Source organism: Triturus cristatus, chromosome 4_1, assembly GCF_964204655.1.
Source record: "Triturus cristatus chromosome 4_1, aTriCri1.1, whole genome shotgun sequence".
NCBI classification, from domain to species: domain Eukaryota; kingdom Metazoa; phylum Chordata; class Amphibia; order Caudata; family Salamandridae; genus Triturus; species Triturus cristatus.
This window is the reverse complement of record NC_140585.1, coordinates 596837124-596858832: the sequence shown is the minus strand read 5'-3', so window position 1 is coordinate 596858832 and position 21709 is coordinate 596837124. Positions and strand designations below refer to the sequence as shown.

General features: G+C 40.6%; 1 protein-coding gene across 4 annotated transcripts in view; it reads right to left on the bottom strand.

Moving 5' to 3' along the window:
• The window catches only part of BEND7 (BEN domain containing 7), a 398804-nt gene that overhangs the window by 157399 nt on the left and 219696 nt on the right, over nucleotides 1-21709 (bottom strand). For all 4 annotated transcript variants that reach the window (XR_014981306.1, XM_085652959.1, XM_085652958.1 and 1 more), the window contains exon 4: nucleotides 5146-5268. Coding sequence is in view for 3 of the 4 variants with exons in the window: in XM_085652959.1 (XP_085509085.1) it covers nucleotides 5146-5268 (123 nt within the window). In the remaining variant the exon portion in view is untranslated. The remainder of the gene's footprint in view (nucleotides 1-5145; nucleotides 5269-21709) is intronic.

Sequence of the window (21709 nt, the reverse complement as noted above, 5' to 3'; positions counted from 1 at the left end):
TTTTCCTAGCTATCATGAAGGAAAGTTTAAATTGTATTGAAGACGTGGAGATTAGGTTTATTCTTCCCAATTTGGTTAGCACCCATTACCCTCATCGTATCCTCTGAAGTCTTCGGTGCTGCATTAGTATACGCTGATATGGGGTCTACAATGAAGGTTCAATATAAGTTGTTTAAGTGATTAGGACTCGAACTGTACCTATTGATACATATGCAGATGTATCTAGTTCATTGTTGCATATCTTGACAGTTACCAGTATTGCTGATGTTGTGAATAACTTTAAATGTGTGCCATATTTTGAGAATTTATTGCTGTCATATTTTTCGTTTTCTCCAGGATATGACCAGAAAAAAGACTACTGAAAGAAAAGACTTCAGGATGTTTCACTTGAAGATAGAGGAAGAGTTGTTCTTTGATTTTGCTTATATGGGGCTTACCCTATGGTTATACTGTTCAGTTGTTGCAAAGACTTAAGGGATCTGTAGTCTTAGAATAAAACGTGTTGTTTAAGGATGCAGAGTGGAACAAATCAAAGAGTTGAGCATAATCCTCGCCTCCGCATCCTTAATAGAATTGAAGCTTTCCTTAACCATAGCTAGGAAAAGGATGAAACAATTGTTCAATGTGTGGCTGCTCTAAGGGGTTTAGCCGTCACATGTAATTTGGAACATAAGACATACAATCAGATATTGAGAGACCAAGTCTTAATGAAAACTAAGCCTAAGAAAATATAGGTAAGATTGTGGTTGTGAGGTGAAATGCATTTAAAGGCTGAGCTAGATGCATTAAGATATATTGAAGAGTCAGAGAAATGCAAACCAGCAGTAATGAAGGATGGCAAACCTTCTAGAATGGTGAATGCGGTAACTAAAAACATAAAAGTAGTAAAATCTAAACTGCAGAAAATTTGTAGTATGTACAGGCAGGACAAGTTTTGGATACATGTGAATTCTAAGGTCATTTAACCAATGCTAACCATTGTCCAGTTTGGATAAAAAAGTTGGAGTACATTTAAGAAACAAATGACATTTTAGTAGCCTATGCTAGAATATGTAAATGGAAGGTCAACTAAATTTCAGACAATTATGAGGATGTCCTTGAAATGCAAGATGTGGTTTTGAGTGTGGAGGATGGTGATGTATTCAAAGAGTTACCAGTAAAATTGCTAATTGAATTGCTAATGGATGGTGTAGAAGTAACTGCTAGGGAAAATTCTTCCACTTAGTAAACCATAAAGGGTAAAGCTTTATTTGGCACACTATGGCCTAAGATAAGATGGCTATGGCCTGATGTTTGTCCTGGTAGCTACAATGGGCATGGAATTCTTATGGTGGCATTTGCATTGGCTAATTTTGAATTTAACAAGATATTCAATGGTAAAATGTATGTGGCAAAGGGGAAAATGATTTTGGGATGGTCACATCAAGTTGATTTGGGAATAAAATTGGATCCTAGAGACCATGCACTGGTGTACATAGTTAAAAGAGATGGGTGGTGGATGTTCTGAATACAAGGAACCAGAAAATGAGTGTGCAGAGATATTTAGTACATCCTTAGGAAAACTGACTTTAAAAACAAGATTATATTTAGAAAGAAAACTGCTTTTGAGCCAGAAAATGCATAATGTTCCCATGAATTACAGACATAAGTTAACCTGAATCCTTCAGGATTTGTGTAACAAGGATATCATAGAACCGATTGAAAGCTCTGACTTAATGTCACCTGTTGTGGTTTTGCTTATTGCTGGTTGGGATCTAAGAATATATGTTGAGTGAAAGAGTTTGAATGAAGCAATCTGGGTGAACAACTTTCCATTACCAAATGTACAAGAATTAATGTTGTCTGTGTGTGGTGCCATGGACTTTTATACTATTGCTCTTACCAATGCTTACCATCAAATTGAGCTTGAGGACAATACAAAGCATTTCACAATGTTCATAACTCCAGAAGGAGCTTTTCAGCATAAGAGGATGCTATTTGGATTGGCAAGTACCTCAGTGGTATTCCAAAGAACAATGTTTAAGTTGTAAGATGTTATTCAAGAGGCGAGAATTTTTCAGAATTACATTTTAATATTTGTAAAGGACAAAACAGATCATGAGAAAAATGTAAAAAAATGTGCTATCTGATAAGGGGTTGATGATTAAATGTAACAAGAGAGCAATCTACTTGTTTTGCCTTGATTAGGGAAGAGATATTGCGTGCTCCGTTTGAAAGCATTCATGATGGATACTAATTGTGGCACTGAAGTGGATGCCAGTGGTATGGTGTAGGTGCAGTCTTGGCACAAAATAAGCATGAGAATTAATGGATTGTACGTTATGCCTCACACACTTACTCCGGCTTAAAGAAATTACTCAACCATTGGATGAGTATTGTTGGCAGCTACCTGGGTTGCAGAACGTTTCAGATTGCATGTGTTATGTAAGACGTTTAAGATTCGAACTGACAATTAATTAACATTTAAAGACCTTGAGGTGGAAATAATTTAACACAGACTAGCAAGGTTAGCGTCCAAATTACAGATGTACACTATGAAACTGAATATGTTCCAGGAAGAATTAATACGGTTCCTAACAAACTGTCACACATCGGTAGGCAATAATAGTAATGGTCTGGAACGTGATCATTTTGTGTGTGAAGTGGCGTTTACATATTCAAATGCTTCATAAGGTACGAATGAGCTGAGAGGAAGTGAACTGACCGAGAAAGTATGGTTGAGAGAGCTGGAAAAAGATGTTGAATTTGAGACTATCAAAGCTTATATTACAATGGGTTGGCTTAGTGAGAGAATGATAAAAGCCAATTGCTCTGTTTCTTGCAAAGTGAAAGAAGAATTATTATTATGTAACAAAATAATTTTAAGAGGAGAAAAAAAATTGTTCCTCCTATTGGTGTTCCTAACATCATTGGAAGAATGAGTCATTTCCAATACCAAGAGGAAGGTTAAGGAGAATTTCTGGTGACCAGACATTGTTAGTATGGTTTGTTGGTAGATAAGGGACTGTAACCTGAGTTGTAGTGGTGATGAGACTGCCATGCCCTGTAAGACTGTTACATTGCCTGTTAGACCTTGGAGTAAAGTTGATCATTCCGTGGCTAATAGTCAGGTTGAGCAGTTTAATAGAGTTATCAGGAAGTCCATACAATTAGCGCTTAAACCAGTGTTAATGTGGAAGAATTTGTTACAAGCTATGCTATTATCATACAGAATAACACCCCATTCGATGGCAGGTAAAATGCTTTGAGAACGTTTAAGAGGGAGGAAACTTTCTACTAGGTTGGGTCCATGGTGGGTAATTAAAAAATCTAATTTGTCAAATTGAATTTTGAGATGAAGAAGGAGGTGTAATCATAGCAGACAAGGTCAAAACAATTCGAAGTTGAGCAATCCCAGTGAGGAGATTGAACAATATGGAAGGGTCAGTAAACCAGGTATTGTGGAAAAAGGTATATCTCATTTGTCACCACTGAAAGTTGGCAAGGTTTAGGGTGTGAAATCTATGTAATGTTCCCCAGGTGTCATAATGCTGGAAATGGGAATCCATTCTAGTGAAGGAAGGTGTGAAAGGACGAGTGGCTACATGCGGAGGATAGAATGTGTGTAGTATTAGCTGAGTGGAGTCCGAGTTTGGTGTTGTGGAAATCTGTGTTTCTCAGAGTGTGAATGATAACACGGATGACGGTAACCTCCAAATACACAATGTTCTTTTTCTTCTCATTGTGCAGGAGAGAACATTTCCTGGACACTCGGACAGTTACACAAATGATCATATGTATCTTTTCCTAGAGTTAGCTTTAATTCCTCTTTACCAATTATTCCAGTTATTTGTAATGGTAAAGATGTGTGGTCAGAATAGGTATTTAGGTAATGTTGAAAGTAGAATGGTATGGAAACTATCTTAGTTGGTACTTGCAGCTGGTGGTTCTCTTGAGGCTGCAGGTTGGCCCTGCGCCATTTTCACACGAGAATTTTTAAGGAATCAAACTCACCTGGTTTGTATTGCATTCTCAATCTTAACATATTGCTAATATCGCAAAGTTATCAAAACGAGGGGTCAGTATTGTTTGCTGCCATATTTCACCAACCTCACTGTAGGGATTACCTATGTCAAGTACATAACAAAATGTATCAGCCATTATAGTCCCATAACATACTAAGATTCGAGCATTGGGGTCAGAGGATCAAGAGACTTCCGTTTCCAAAAAAGAATGCAGTGAAATGAATGGGGATATCACCAGGTTAGTTCAAATCTCTTGTGCATGCAGTACTTTTTCTTATATTGACTATGTCACACACATGAACCATAACATACATGTTCTCAACAGGAAACAGAGTCAACGTACCAGATGTTAAAATTCTGCAGGCACCTGAAGGCATATTATTTGGGAGTGTTCAAAAATACAAACATTAGCTGTCTGTGCATGATAATCTGAAAGAAGCACTAGGGGAGCAATTATATTATAATCCATGCATGACTAACAGAGTGGCGACAAAATTGTGGTGGCAACCCAAACAGAAAAAAAACGAATCTCCTTTTGGTTCTTTGTGACAAGATCCATCACTGCCATGAAATGAAGATCAGAAGACCTCCCCCTCAAGGGTGAAGCGAGCCTCAAAGAAGAGAGGATCATGACATTGGAGTAACTTTATTTCCAACGAATTTGGCTCCCTCTAAAATTTAAGAATATCTATGATCCATCTGAGGAATGGGTTGAAAGCTGTAAACTTCAAACCACTTAAAATTATCACAAAGATTTAACATGATCCAAACCTTTTTTGATATTTTATCAATATTCATATTTGCTCCAGATATTTTGTGCTGGAAGGTGAATAATATGTTTTTGTTCAGTTATGTGCACCTCTGAATAATAAAACATCGGACTGGCGTTTACTATTGGTGTTCTGCTTTGTCACTATAAAGGAGAATGGATTTAAAAACCAAACATAGACCAAGACCGTCTTCAGAGTTAACATGTCTAAAATTAGTAAAACCTGCTTACAAACCTGAGAAAAATATATAAAGTTAACACAACGGCATTAAAGCAGATCGTAAACTCTATTCATCATAAACAAAAAAAAAAGCAACTTTATCAAGAATACAAAAAAATAAAACTTGGTTTTGTATTATTAAATTCATGTACCTGCTTGTAACTGCATGAACTTTCTCATAACTTTCAGTTCTTGAAGTATGGCCTGCAATGTTGGCTGACAGTTACAGGTGCAGCAGTTTGATCCAACTAAAGAACTCCCCACTGGTAATTCTCCTGACCAAAGAATAAGAAATGGAAAAAAAACAGTCAAACCTGCTGCTAAAGGAATCTGAGGAAAGTCTTGATGGTATGTTTATTGATGATGTTCAGTCAAATATGTAACTACTTTTTGAAATCCCCAAAATGTACCATAACAGCTATTTAGGAAAAACGTGACCACTTAGGGTAGCTACTACAAGATAAGCTTTCTAGACTAATGTTTGAATGATGGTGCTAACCTCAAATTATTTACAATAATACTTCACAATGAAAGCACAATGTTGGAAATGGGATCAAAAATCTACTACAAACAATGATTGGCAAAGCTGACAGGTCTTATCTGTGTGATCTACTTTGCCAGGGGGCTGACCAGGACGGATGGCAAAAGGATGCTGGGTGGTGGGTTGGGAGGGGTGGTAAACAAGAGGGATGGGGAAAAAGGAGAGAGAGAGAGAGAGAGAGAGAGAGAGAGAGAGAGAGAGAGAGAGAGAGAGAGAGAGAGAGAGAGAGAGAGAGAGAGAGAGAGAGAGAGAGAGAGAGAGAGAGAGAGAGAGAGAGAGAAGGTGGAGCAGGGAGAAAGGTGGACAAAATAGCCCCTTACATAAGATGTAATGCAAGGTTTGACTAAGCAGTGGAGGCATACCTCGAAACATCAAGACACTGTGAAACTGAAATGCTCCCAAGTAGGACAAACACAAGAACAGGGAGGAAAACCATCAAATCAGTAGCAGGAAGCTTACCCAACGCTCACTCTATATATAAGTAATGAAATGGACACAACAAGACTTGCAAACAAACAGCTAAAGCTGTCTGTAGCAGAGACCTAAACATGATCTAAGGTACCACTTTAGCTTGTTATACTTTCGATCAAGATAACTCCATACTGTGTAACTAAACTAGTCCATTAAATGCAGTAGTTTGTAAAATTGAAAGCTCTAATACATTACCAAATCAAACAGATATCATTTTTAAGGATGGTGGAAGAATACAATTTCTTCATGTTTTAATATATCAAGTGAAGTTGTGTGATAAAAGAGTATCATACCAAAGGTGTTATCAGGACAGCAAAAGGTAAGAAGCTGAAAACAGCTTTTAGTACTCTGCAATTAATTCTAAGGAAAACGGTTTCTCTTTCAGGAGCACCACCAGTAGATTTTCTTAAATTTACAAATATTTGTGCACAAATTAGTCAAAGTTTGAATCAGCCTAATGTTTGATGGTTTTAAAAATTGCTTGCAGTTGACATCCTTTATTAACGATTTGCAGTTCTCAGAGAACAGTGGGCAATGTAAATTGTAACTCAAGTTGAAATTCTACCTGAATGAAGTAACTGTGAAATGTAAATTTTTGAGTTTGCAGTTTGATGTATGAACTCATCAGGATTTCACCTGCCTAACTATATATATATTTCACCAGAATATATATATGCTTTTAGAACACCTGTGATGGAAGAAAAACGATAAATGTGGGAGTTGTTTTTTAGTTACTATCTATTTAACCGCCTTTTTGTAGATCTACCACTGACAGAAAAGATAAGTAGAGAAGACCGTTATAGAACATTTAAAATCTGGCTACAAAACTTTTATTTAACATTTATCTATGGTGCAATTGTTGTTATGAGGCCTTAGTATGCCTAACATAGATCGGATTTAATTCAGGTTGCAACTGAAAAGTTTACAGAAAACAGATATTAGGTTATAATTCAAGGATTATGCCACAATGCACGAAGAGAATATTGAAATGGCCAGGATATTTCAAAAATGAGGAAAAGGCAAATTTGAATGTTGGATAAAATAGGTAATATACAAGATATAAGTATTAGTTCAGGTGAAGACATAAAAGATGTGTTTTGAGCGATTTCCAGGACATTAATGTGCCTTGTCTACAACTGGTAGCATTAACAAATTTTGCACCTGTACTATCCGGAAAGAATACGTTTTATTACCCTCTGCAAGACAGATGTGGGAAACAGACTTTGAAAATGTAGCATAAGTAGTGTGTGCTCATTACAAATAAAAAGGTAGTTTTTATATATACAGTTAAAAATCATTGAAACTTGATTTACACTAGGTGTCTATCGTATACAAATCCTACGAGCTGATAACTTCTACTATTTTATTACGGCTTAGTTGGTAAGCCATGGCAGACAACTGCAATTCAGCCACTTATTTCGTTCTGAGATTGTTTAACCCCACTGATGAGGATGAATCACTACAACACAGCTGTTCTTACCAAGTGAATAATGAAAAACTAGTGGTGGAATGTATCTTGAAGGGCAAGGAGCAATCAATTACCTATAATGCACCCAGCACTGTAATCAGCACCGTTGAGCCATGAACTACATAAACCAATGCATAAGCCCTCTAAAGACGAACACAAATGATTATAGGTGGATTTTTGTTAGTTCCAATTGTGGCAGTAACCCGGATACCCTGGTTCCCAACAGCGTTGGGTAACTGTGCTAAACCTGCTACTTTGAAGGAGAATACATCTAATCAATATGTGAGGGATGTCACAGCAAGGGTTGTGAGCCACAAGCAGGGGTTCATAAACTGTAAGAGAAAACAGTAGTACCAGAGCTATCATGAGTTCAGCAGCAATGTATGCCAAGTAGAGTACCTAAATCTGTCTCTTTATGGCATCCCAATTTTCCAACAAGGGGCACTTGAACCTAGCATCAGATCATTGTTTAGCTAACAAGAACCTGAGAACTAACAACCAACCATCACAATAGTAAGCCACTTTTTATTGGTTCTAAATATTACTTGAAACATTAGTGTTCTACGTTGGGACAACTCAGTTTAATTGTTTTGTGAGTGGTACTAAAATTCTAATTCATTTATGGACAATGTAATATATGTGGCACACATCTTAATTACTTCAGTCGTCTCTCAAATTGGAAGTAAATTAGGTATTCTTTCCTGGAGGTTGGCTAAAATATATTTCAACTTGAGTGTCTCTAGTGATTAGTTATCCATATTCCAAAATGAGTAGCGACTTAGTGTAATAATAATCTTTAACTCCATATACTTGACATTGAAACAGAATGATTATTTGTAGATACCGCTGTATGAAAATGTGTTTCTTGTTACAATGAAATTACATTTTTCTTCTTTTGTTTTTATCTGCAGCTCTAGCAAATTGAATACTGTTTTGCAAAAAAGTGCTGACATTAAATCTTTTTTGAGACACATGGATAATTATAATATTTTTATTAAAAGTTTCAAAGAAAAATACTTTTATCACACCCAAAAGGTACAGGTGTGCCTAATCAAGAGCATAGTAGGGCCAGACGTCCAGCCTAATTCAGAAGGAGAGTAGGTAGCAAGCATATCCAGTACTCTGAGTAGGCTCTTATATTCCAAAGACAGAGAGTTATTTACCTGAAGAGATGAGATTCTTTGATAGATTTGAACTCTGGCTAAACTACATTTGCTGCCCTTGAATACAAGCCATTGTGGTATTGCAGTGAGAGGCATTCCAGAACTGGACTGAAAAGGACGTACACATACAAACTGTTAAGGTTGTTGTCAAGCTTCACAGAAGGCACAAGCAAGTATGCCTTGTCTGAGGCAAGAGAAACAGGTGAAAGAATGTGAACTAAGACTGAAGCAAATTCAGGGCAGGCATTTTGAATATTGACACAATTCATAAAATAGAAGGCAGGCAAAGATGAGGTTACAGGAGCTAAATCCAGGCTAGTGGGTACATAACGAAAGTCTCTCTATTCCATGATTATTGTTATCCCTATAGGACGAGAGAGCAGAATACGTTTTCTTATTGGATACCCCCTGTGCCCAGGCAATAACCCGCATGCAGACTGACATGTAAGAGAGGTCCATCTATTTATCCATCCATACCGAACCCTAAGAAAAAGATAGGCTATGGATATAAGCATTTATGAGCCCTAAATATGGATCTCTGGAGATGAAAATGTACAGCTACAGTTCTTTAAAACGAACTTCCAAAGTAAATTGTAGCTAGTGAACAATGTGGGAAGCTGGGTTTCTGTTGCAGTAACCCCCCACTTTTTGCCGGACTACTGATGCACTTTGACTTGATGTGCCCTGGGCCCCTGCCAATCAGGTTCCCAGGGCCTGTGTTCTTTCCCCAAGACTGTACCTTGTAGCCCCAATTGGGACCTCTCTGGCCACATGTCAGTCCCTTGTAAAAGGTTCCACGGGTACCAAGGGCACTGCGGCCAGGGAAGGCCCAAAAGGGCTGCATCACTTATTGTGCCACCCTTAGAGGTCCTGTACCTTTACACACACACTGCCATTGCAGGCTGCATGTTTTGGTGCAGAACAAAGTGAAGAGTCGACATGGTACACATCCCTGTGTGCTATGCCTACAACCCACTGCCCTGGCATAGATCAGTCACCCCTCTAACTGGGTGCACTATACCAGTGGTGCGGGTACAGGTGCATGAGCCCTGTACCCCTACAGTGTCTAAGTCAATTATTAGACATTGTAAGTGTAGTGCTGCCATTAAGAGTATATGGTGCTGGGAGTTTGTCATTACGAACTACACAGCACCATAATGGCTACACTGAAACCCACGCACATTAAACCCACGCTAATGCCAGTGTGAGAAATGCACACAGAGGGCATCTTAGAGAAGCTTAATACACGTAGATGGAATGATGTGAAGGAACTGGTGAGGGGAAAATTTAACTTCACCAATAGGTGACCAAGGAAGCAATTCCTTTTGATTTAGGTACCCTCACACACCCTAGTGGTGTCATGCTTCATCATCGGGTCACCCAGACGCCTAAAAGTTGGGGTGGGCTTAACCAAAATGTTGGGAGCTCTTTGAAGATATTACAGACCAGGGGGGCTAGAAGATAAAAACCTCAGGCAGATCCCCAGTTGCCCTTTATTATTGGGTCTGTCTGGGTTAATAAAATTACTAAAAATGGGGTCTTTACAGGAGTATTATGGTCCTACGACCCTAGTGCCAACATGTTTCAGTCCGTATATGGCCGTAAAGGTCCAGGACTTTCTTCAGGGCAAGAAGAGGCCACCCTGGATAACAGAAGATGGAATTCCCTATCCTGTTTCTTGCAGCAAGGGCAGAGTAGCTGCTCCTTGTATGAGCGACTGATTTCTGTCATGCGTCGTATTCCATCTGTAAAAGAGAACATAGAAAACAAAACAAACAACTTATACTTGTGGGTTTTCTTAGTGATGGTTCCAAAGTGATGTATCTCATACTCGTGCTTAGGATAAAGAACAACACCTACATGTGCCAGGTGATCATAAGGCATAGTGGTGTGCAACTATATCCAAACATGTGCCACTCATAACTGTATCTGTACACAATTAATCAGCGTGAGACGATGTATTGTGCGGTGGCGAATTTGCTCGCATCCTAACTGAATCTTCATGCCAGTTAGTATATACTATCAATGTAAAAACTCTCCTAGAGTACGCTCACATACAACACTCTCACCGTACCTGTGAATGAACACAGTAATTTTCAACCATGCGTGATTATTAAAAATATATGTGAAACTGTGAAATCAAATCACACACATGCATCCTTTCTTACCCGAATTTCGGAGGATTTCCGTTTCTCAGGGGATCGTAGGGCTAATGGGGGTAGCTCTATAGTCAAACCCTATCGTGGTAGCCCCAGAATGTTAATAAGAAAGAAAGGAAATTTTGGAAAAAAACGTTTTAGGGCAGTGGAGATAATGAATGTATTAAATTTCCTCTCCGTAAAGATGAAGCTTGCCCGTGTCCCAGGCCCTTCACCAAAAAACCCACTTACTTCGTCAAGAGTCCTGCCCCGCCTGTCCACCTACTCGGTCTCGATCCCCGGCGTTTTGCGCCGTGTTTCGTTGATCTGTGGGTTTATACTTCCGCGTTTGTGTGGTAATCACGGGATTGGTCACCCCAGTCATGTGATGAATGACGTGAGCATGTAGTCCCGAGAATATTGGGAAGTGCGGTTACTTGCTATAAAAGGCCATGATTTCAATAAGCACACTATATTACTTATAAAGGTACCATAGAGGAAAACGCTGACTAAAGTATTTAGTCCCAGCGGAGATTATACCCCCGTGTCGTTATCCGATAAGCATAGACTTCCGTGTTTGTATTGTTATCCTAGGATTGGTTCTATCAACCACGTGATGGAACGCGTAAACACGTAGTCCAATCAGACACGTGAAAAATTGTAGTCCCAACGGCTATAGAATCATGGGAAGTGTTGTTTATGTTATTGGGGGCCGTGATGTCAATAAATGCTATACATTACTTCAATAAGTACCAATAGGGCTTATTTCTGACTAAAGCTATTAGTGTTGTCGGAGGCTCAATAGTGAATGAAAAAAATAATATAATAGCAATTGGAACTCGTTGTTGTCAAATTGACCATACAGATATGTTTGTTATGCGCAGTGTTGGAATATTGATTGGGAGTTATAAGTCACTCATGGAGTATGAATATACATATAAAGCGGAGCCAACAGCGGTTATGTTGACAGGCTGGAAGATAGAGTGATACACTATCAACCGTGATGATCAATGCTATGTATGGGGGTCTCTTAACATGTCTGAAATGGTGTGACCCTGTCACGTGGTCTAATATCCTATATTGGGGATTTTTGTAATGCATTCGTACCCACAATATGGAAATTGCCTCTCCACTAATATAGGGGAGGCTATTGATGATGCTTAAACAATTACCGCCTCAATAAATGGGTAGGAAATTGTTATAATAAACCATCCCATTGACATATGGTCGCACCAGAGAGATCTTAATGAAGAAGGGAAAACTATTCAATTTACCTATTGAGTTGATTCCAGGGTATGTAATCGTTAAGGCCCTTCTCATGGGTTTTCAAATGATATACCCATCGTTGTTCGCGCTCTAAGAGTTTTTGCTGTTGGTTACCCGTGTTTTTAACCTTTTCCAGTACCGTCCATTTAATCTCTGTATCTTTGTGTTTTTTTTCATGATAGTGTGCTGTTAGTCTAGTAGCTGTTACTGCTCTTCGTATGGTGCTCCTATGTTCGCTAATGCGAACTTTTACCTTACGACTAGTCATCCCAATGTATATCATTTCACATGGACATTTAATCATGTAAATTACGGATTCAGAATTACAATTAGTGTGTGACCTTTGCTCCCACGGTGACTGTAAGCCTAATTCCAAAGTTTTAGTGTGTTCTGTAAACGGGCAGGCCACACATGATCCGCAAGGGTAATGTCCCATGACAGGCGGTGTTCCCCAGTGTGATCTGATTTGTAGATCTTGGTGTAAATGTATTAGTGTGTACTAGGGCATCTCTTAGACTGGAATTTTTTCTAAATTAGAACATAGGTTTTTCAAATGATAGTCTGTTGGATGTTAATATAGACCATTTCTTGTTTATTATCTTCTTCAGGTCATTAGATGAAGAGTTGTACGTAGTCACACATTAATTGATCCGGCTGTTCTTTTATATGCGTTTCTAAAAGAGCTTCTCGTGGAGTGTTACGTGCTCTTTTATTTGCTCTTTCTACGATCTTGATGGGGTACATCTTTTGTTTGAGTTTGTTTGTAAGAACCGCTGCCTCTTTTTTGTACGTCTGAAGATTGGAGCAGTTTCTGCGTATCCTCAGGAATTGACCTACTGGGAGATTCTCTCTTAAGGAACGCAGATGGGCACTGTCAAATCTTAATAGACTGTTCCTATCTGTAGGTTTTGTATACAGGGAACTTTCAAGAGTACCTTCTTTTGCTGTAAATGTAACATCCAGAAAAGAAATACTTTCCTTTTGCACATTCATAGTAAAATGAAGGTGAGGGTTCAAAGAATTAATCCACGTCTTAAAATTGTCAAGACTCATTATATCACCCTTCCAAATCATAAGGACGTCGTCAATATATCTGTTCCATTTACAGATATTTTCACTGAATGGATTGCGTGTCCATATGTGTTGATCTTCAAAAAAGCTAACATACAGGCATGCTAGACTAGGGGCGAATGTGCTGCCCATTGAAGTACCGTGTACTTGTAAATAAAGTTGATCTTCTTAAAGGTGAAGACGTTTTCCGTAAGGGCCAGATGTATGAGAGTAATCACCCACTCAATTGGTGCTGCCCACAGCCAGTCCTCTTGTTTCAGAATTTCTGGACCAGAAAGTTGTCCACTGGATTGTATTCCACCTGTGTTAGGAGATTAAAGAGATGCTTAGTGTCTTGGACATACGATTTAATCTTCTTCACCAAAGGGCGTAGGAACCAATCTGTGTATTTTGATAATGGTTCGAGGACAGAACCAATGCCTGAGACAATGGGTCTGCCCGGAGGAGGAGTCTTTCCCTTGTGTATTTTTGGGATTGTGTAGAACAGTGGAGTTCTGGGGTCTTCCTGATGCAAAAAAGCATACTCCTTCTTAGTGATCCACTCTTTAGTGAGATCGTCTGCTGTAAGTGCCATGATAGTAGTTTTAATACGTTGTGTTGGATCCCTGTTGATCTTCTTGTAATATCTGGTATCTGCCAAGAGATTCAGACAAGCCGTTCTGTATGCATTTGTACTTTGAATAACGGTAGCTCCACCCTTATCTGCTGGTTTAATGACTATATCCGTCCTGGATTGAAGGGTTGCCATGGCCACGCGTTCTTTTTTACTCAAGTTGTTAAACCCGTTTCTCTTGGGTTGGAGTAACTATACGATGCTCAAACCCTTCCAGGCAACCAAACGCATCCGAGAAGGACCTCTGGGAACTTATCATAGCACTCATCACTCGCACCCCAGGAATTCACCAACATGACCTGGTCTTTGGGATCCTTAGCACAAGGGTTAAGCATGATGCCCAGGTCTCGTTGATGCCTCCAACCAAGCAAATTGTCCCCCCTTTCAGCTACATACACTTTGCCCATGGTGTGTCTATCCTTGAATTTGATAAGAGACTCAACATAACCAAGGACATTGATTTTAGCTCCACCATAACTAACAGGATTGATATCTGGTGTCAACAAGGTCACACTCTCAAGACCCACACACTCATCCCATTGCCTATTCCCATCATGGTGAACGGCGAACCAGAATCAGCTAGGACAGAAAAATTGTACCCATCAACCATGATTTTGCATTCCGGCATAATCACTCTATCAGCATCAATCTTCGTGCTGTCAGCCTTAACATTCAAATGAACAGTGCGTACAACTTCAACATTCTTCTGGGAGGAGCGATTCTTGTCCAAACCCTTGCACACTCTAGCGTAATTCCCCTTAATCCCACACTTGTTGCACACTGCCTCCTTAGCAAAACAGTGCAGATAATTTGAGAAATGTGAAAAACTGCCACATCTCATGCATTTAGGTTTGGAACTAGACGAACTAGCTTTATCACCAGCATTACCCCCTCCCTCAACAAGAGGATTGTCACGTTCTGCTTTGTTATGAGCACTTTTAAAAGGTGCACGCACACAAGTGTCCTTTCCGACGGGTGTCTTGTTACTGGCAGAAGGAGAAACCTTCGCTAGGGTGTTATAAACTTCTAAACTTTCCTCTTCCTCTATAGCATGAACTTCATTGGATTTCTGATCTTTATCCTCTTTGTTCTTCCTAATCTCTTTCACCCATTTGGTAGTGTTCTCCATTCCCTCCACAATAGTTACAGCTTCAGTTAAAGAAGGATTTTTAGAGAGAAGCTTTTCTTGAACGCGAACACTGTTAGTGCACCTTACTAATTGGTCTCTCACCAATGAATCCGAAAGGTCACCAAACTCACACGTGCGAGCAAGAGTTTTTAGAGCTGCAACGTAACTTCCAACACGTTCCACTGGACCTTGTACCCTAGTATAAAACTTATGTCTTTCTAAGACTACATTGATGCGGAGACCAAAGTATTTTTCCAGCATTGTTAAGGACATTTCATACACATAGCTGGGAGAACCGTCACCTTCTCCAATTGGGATTAAATCCATACTGTCATAAGTATTCCTTCCCTCAACTCCCAGATTGTGAAGAAGGATGGCTTGCTTCCTAAAAGCTGAGAATTTCTCACCCCCAATGGCTACAATGTATGAATCAAATAGGTTTTTCCATCTTTTCCATGGTATAATTGGATCCCCTTCTTCGGAAAGAAAAGGTGGCGGTTGTGACATGCTTGAAGCTGAAGCTAACGCCATCTCACACTGCTCAATTGGGTTTACTTCTTATTATTATCTTGCTAGAACGAAGAATGCAGGAAGAACAGTCACAAATCCTCCTCTCTCCACAAGTTCAATGATATCATGGACTTAGTGCATTTGATGATTTTCTCTAGCAGTCTTCCTCAGACTTAGTTGTTAAAATGAAGCTTCATTTCCATTACAAGTGCAAAGGTTGAACAATTAATTGTAAACAATTTCACCTTTGTGGCGTGTAAATTGTTAATAAACTTCAGAACAACAAGAAAAACAGCACTCATTCACGTTCTGTGCTTCGTATCTCCGTTACTTTTACCTTTGTAGCGAGTGAATTGCTAATAGAGTTCAGTATAAGAAGAAAAACAGCACTCGTTCGTATTCTGTGCTTCGTATCTCCGTTGCTATGGAAACAAAATGGCCACAGTGACGCAATGCGTAGGAGCGTGTATAACCAATCATGCGTTCCAGTACGTGGGTTCCAGTCAGTGATGATGCAGACGTTCGTTGAGAAGCTCGTGAAGGCTCGCGAAGGCAGCAACGGTAAGATTTGAATTCGTTTGCAAAAACTAGTTAAATTGAAAGAAACTCACATGAATCAGTGAAGCTTCCCTATTTATTTCTTGACACATGTTTAAAGTCCGTTATTTGAGTCCAATCGGGTCCGAGAATCTTTGAAGTCCGAATAAGTCCGAATAGGGGAATTGGTGCTTCGCTGTGTTGCGTGTCCTCAATCAGGCATAAACAACTCGTCGCCAGTGTAATAAATGATCTGTCCACCTGGAGGATTGTAGTAGGAAGTTTATTGGCAGAAAAACCAGATCAGGAATACAGCACCAACTATCGCTCTCCCAGCTCCGTTTCCTCTCGCTCCCTGGAATGAGTGATCATCATCTGATGCATCACTCCATTCTATGACATCCCTATCATTCTGAATTGTAGATCACAACACTTAGCTTTTTTGAAGATCAACACATATGGACACGCAATCCATTCAGTGAAAATATCTGTAAATGGTACAGATATATTGACGACGTCCTTATGATTTGGAAGGGTGATATAACGAGTCTTGACAACTTTAAGACGTGGATTAATTCTTTGAACACTCACCTTCATTTTACTATGAATGTGCACAAGGAAAGTATTTCTTTTCTGGATGTTACATTTACAGCAAAAGAAGGTACTCTTGAAAGTTCTCTGTATACAAAACCTACAGATAGGAACAGTCTATTAAGATTTGACAGTGTCCATCCGCGTTCCTTAAGAGAGAATCTCCCAGTAGGTCAATTCCTGAGGATACGCAGAAACTGCTCCAATCTTCAGACGTACAAAAAAGAGGCAGCGGTCCTTACAAACAAACTCAAACAAAAGACGTACCCCATCAAGATCGTAGAAAGAGCAAATAAAAGAGCACGCAACACTCCACGAGAAGCTCTTTTAGAAACACATATAAAAGAACAGCCGGATCAATTAATGTGTGTCTACGTACAACTCTTCATCTAATGACCTGAAGAAGATAATAAACAAGAAATGGTCCATATTAACATCCAACAGACTATCATTTGAAAAACCTATGTTCTAATTTAGAAAAAATTCCAATCTAAGAGATGCCCTAGTACACACCAATACATTTACACCAAGATCTACAAATCAGATGACACTATGGGGAACACCGCCTGTCATGGGACATTACCCTTGCGGATCATGTGTGGCCTGCCCGTTTACAGAACACACTAAAACTTTGGAATTAGGCTTACAGTCACCGTGGGAGCAAAGGTCACACACTAATTGTAATTCGGAATCCGTAATTTACATGATTAAATGCCCATGTGAAATGATATAAATTGGGATGACTAGTCGTAAGGTAAAAGTTCGCATTAGCGAACATAGGAGCACCATACGAAGAGCAGTAACAGCTACTAGACTAACAGCACACTATCACGAAAAAACCCACAAAGATACAGAGATTAAATGGACGGTACTGGAAAAGGTTAAAAACACGGGTAACCAACAGCAAAAACTCTTAGAGCGCGAACAACGATGGGTATATCATTTGAAAACCCATGAGAAGGGCCTTAACGATTACACACCCTGGAATCAACTCAATAGGTAAATTGAATAGTTTTCCCTTCTTCATTAAGATCTCTCTGGTGCGACCATATGTCAATGGGATGGTTTATTATAACAATTTCCTACCCATTTATTGAGGCGGTAATTGTTAAAGCATCATCAATAGCCTCCCCTATATTAGTGGAGAGGCAATTTCCATATTGTGGGTACGAATGCATTACAAAAATCCCCAATATAGGATATTAGACCACGTGACAGGGTCACGCCATTTCAGACATGTTAAGAGACCCCCATACATAGCATTGATCATCACGGTCGATAGTGTATCACTCGATCTTCCAGCCTGTCAACATAACCGCTATTGGCTCCGCTTTATATGTATATTCATACTCCATGAGTGACTTATAACTCCCAATCAATATTCCGACACTGCGCATAACAAACATATCCGTATGGTCAATTTGACAACAACGAGTTCCAATTGCTATTATATTATTTTTTTCATTCACTATTGAGCCTCCGACAACACTAATAGCTTTAGTCAGAAATAAGCCCTATTGGTACTTATTGAAGTAATATATAGCATTTATTGACATCACGGCCCCCAATAACATAAACAACACTTCCCATGATTCTATAGCCGTTGGGACTACAATTTTTTCACGTGTCTGATTGGACTACGTGTTTACGCGTTCCATCACGTGGTTGATAGAACCAATCCTAGGATAACAATACAAACACGGAAGTCTATGCTTATCGGATAACGACACGGGGTATAATCTCCGCTGGGACTAAATACTTTAGTCAGCGTTTGCCTCTATGGCACCTTTATAAGTAATATAGTGTGCTTATTGAAATCATGGCCTTTTATAGCAAGTAACCGCACTTCCCAATATTCTCGGGACTACATGCTCACGTCATTCATCACATGACTGGGGTGACCAATCCCGTGATTACCACACAAATGCGGAAGTATAAACCCACCGATCAACGAAACACGGCGCAAAACACCGGGGATCGAGACCGAGTAGGTGGACAGGCGGGGCAGGACTCTTGACGAAGTAAGTGGGTTTTTTGGTGAAGGGCCTGGGACACGGGCAAGCTTCATCTTTACGGAGAGGGAATTTAATACATTCATTATCTCCACTGCCCTAAAACGTTTTTTTCCAAAATTTCCTTTCTTTCTTATTTACATTGTGGGGCTCCCACGATAGGGTTTGACTATAGAGCTACCCCCATTAGCCCTACGATCCCCTGAGAAACGGAAATCATCCGAAATTCGGGTAAGAAAGGATGCATGTGTGTGATTTGATTTCACAGTTGCACATATGTTTTTAATAATCACGCATGGTTGAAAATTACTGTGTTCATTCACAGATATGGTGAGAGTGTTGTATGTGAGCGTACTCTAGGAGAGTTTTTACATTGATAGTATATACTAACTGGCATGAAGATTCAGTTAGGATGCGAGCAAATTCGCCACCGCACAATACATCTGTCACGCCAATTAATTGTGTACAGATACAGTTATGAGTGGCACATGTTTGGATATAGTTGCACACCACTATGCCTTATGATCACCTGGCACATGTAGGTGTTGTTCTTTATCCTAAGCACGAGTATGAGATAAGAAAACCCACAAGTATAAGTTGTTTGTTTTGTTTTCTATGTTCTCTTTTACAGATGGAATACGACGCATGACAGATTAATTAATCAGTCGCTCATACAAGGAGCAGCTACTCTGCCCTTGCTGCAAGAAACAGGATAGGGAATTCCCTCTTCTGTTATCCAGGGTGGCCTCTTCTTGCCCTGAAGAAAGTCCTGGACCTTTACGGCCATATAATGACTGAAACATGTTGGCACTAGGGTCGTAGGACCATAATACTCCTGTAAAGACCCCATTTTTAGTAATTTTATTAACCTAGACAGACCCAATAATAAAGGGAAACTGGGGATCTGCCTGAGGTTTTTTATCTTCTAGCCCCCCCTGGTCTGTAATATCTTCAAAGAGCTCCCAACATTGTGGTTGAGCCCACCCCGACTTTTAGGCGTCGGGGTGACCCGATGATGAAGCATGACACCACTAGGGTGTGTGAGGGTACCTAAATCAAAAGGAATTGCTTCCTTGCTCACCTATTGGTGAAGTAAAAATTTCCCCTCACTAGTTCCTTCACATCATTCCATCTACGTGTATTGATACCGACCACCGGATGGTCAGTTGGAGTAAAATAAATTGTGTAACTGATTATATAGGGAGGTGTTACTCTGACCCAGAATCCTCTCCACCCTCTAGGCAAGAAAAAAATATTTTTTCAATAGCCTTTTGTATACATCTTAGAGAAGCCCCCTGAAAAACGACCAGCCTCTGGTGGGTTCCCGGACTGGTACACACCAGCCAGCCACCACGCGACATGTTTCTGGACCCCTAGGGTGGGAGCTTTTGCTTCCTGAGCCCAGAAACAAAGCCTTTCCTGGGTCAGGAAGAGCCATCTGTGGAAGGAGAGCTTCAAAGGCCTTGCAGCTTTTGTAATGCGATCCTCAGCCTCTCCTGTTATCAGGAGCAAGCCCCCTTCCTGTCTCCCCTCCTTTTCGGCGGGAAGACAGGAGGGAAAAATTAGCCAGCCCAGAAGGTGTGCCAACCCCACCCCTCAGGTGTGAGAGGCGAGGTGAAGCCGACTCTTCAGTGCCCGCCATCTTGCAGATGGCAGGCACTCCCCAATCAGGATTAGGGATTGTGCTCCCTCCCCCACGTAGGGTGAGCACACCATGGGTGTAGTCACCCTAAGGTCAGTAGCCCATTGGCTACTGACCTTAAGACCCCTAAAACGCCCCCTAAATACAGTATTTAGGGGCAGCCATGAACCAAGAAGTCAGACAAGAAACCAGTAGAAGAAAAGAAGAAGGACCAAACAGCCGTGGCGAAGCTAACAAGAGGAGGACGCCTACTAACTTGGCCCCAGCCCTACCAGCCTGTCCCCACCTTGAACCTGCAGAAACGAAACCCCCGGTGTTTCCTGCAGCCAGAAGCCTCAAGAACCCAGAGGACCTGCCCTGCCTTCAAAAGAAAAGACTCTGTCTCCCATGAACACCGGATTTGTTCACTAACAGACTTCAGCTCCGGCAGGATCTCAGAGTCTGCACCACTCTGCACCCGACGCCCACTGCCCCAGTTCGAGTGTCCCAACACAAAGAGGAGGTCTCACCTGCGATCCTGACCTGAGATACGGTGACCACTGACCTGCCTCAAGCCTCCAGCTGATGGCTGCAGTCTCAAACCGGAAGGTCCCCCAACCGCAACCAGGAGCTGGTAAGAAGATCCGACCCTAAAAAGCACCCCTGCACCAGACGCCCCGCGGCCTTGGGTGGCCAAACCGACAGTGCCTCACCAACCCCCAGCATCCCAACTTACCTCTCCAAGTGGTGGCTGCAACCAGAAGACCTTCGTCCTCGAGCCTGCAGTGTGTTTGCAAACCGGAGACTCCTCATTGAAAGCTACATGGCACCAGACGCCAAACAGCACTCTGCACCCGGCTGCCCCAGTGCCGCTGAGGGTGCACCTTTTGTGCTGGCTTGAACCCCTATTTGCCCTGAGCTTAAGTCTAGGAGCTTTGCTCCCACAACCCAGTGGCCTGCTCGTCAGCAGCCACCAACCGGAGCTCCCCTATTCCCCATTGGATAACATTGGGCCTCAGCACTCTACACCCGGCTGCCCTAGTGCCGCTGAGGGTTTAACAAGAGTGCATCTTTGACCCTGGGGGACCTCTGAGTCTACCCCCGGAATACCGACTCCTACAACCGAATACTTACCTTTCAACCGATAACCCTATTGTCCACCATAGGATAACATTGACTGTTTTCCTATGAAAAGTTTGTAAGTGTGGAGTTGGAAAATCTATGAAACCCTTTAAAACTGTAACTAGATAACAAAAACGCTTTTACTTACCTGTTTACAGGAAATGTCCCAGTGCAGTATCCAGGTATACTGCACTGTGTAAGAAAAGTAATCTGTAAAGTAATCTACTTGACATTCTACTAAAAATCCAATACAAAGTATATGTACAGTATATCAAAAGCATGGCATTACTAGTAGCTCTACTGTAGTCAAATCAAAGTGCATATACAATTACAATTGAAACTGTTTACAAACTGCATTGCCACTGTAAAGTGTGTATTGCTTACCTGGGTCAGGCTTGCTTGGTTCTAGAAAATAAAATAACTAAAATAATATTTTTATACAAAACCAATTGGTCTGAGGTTC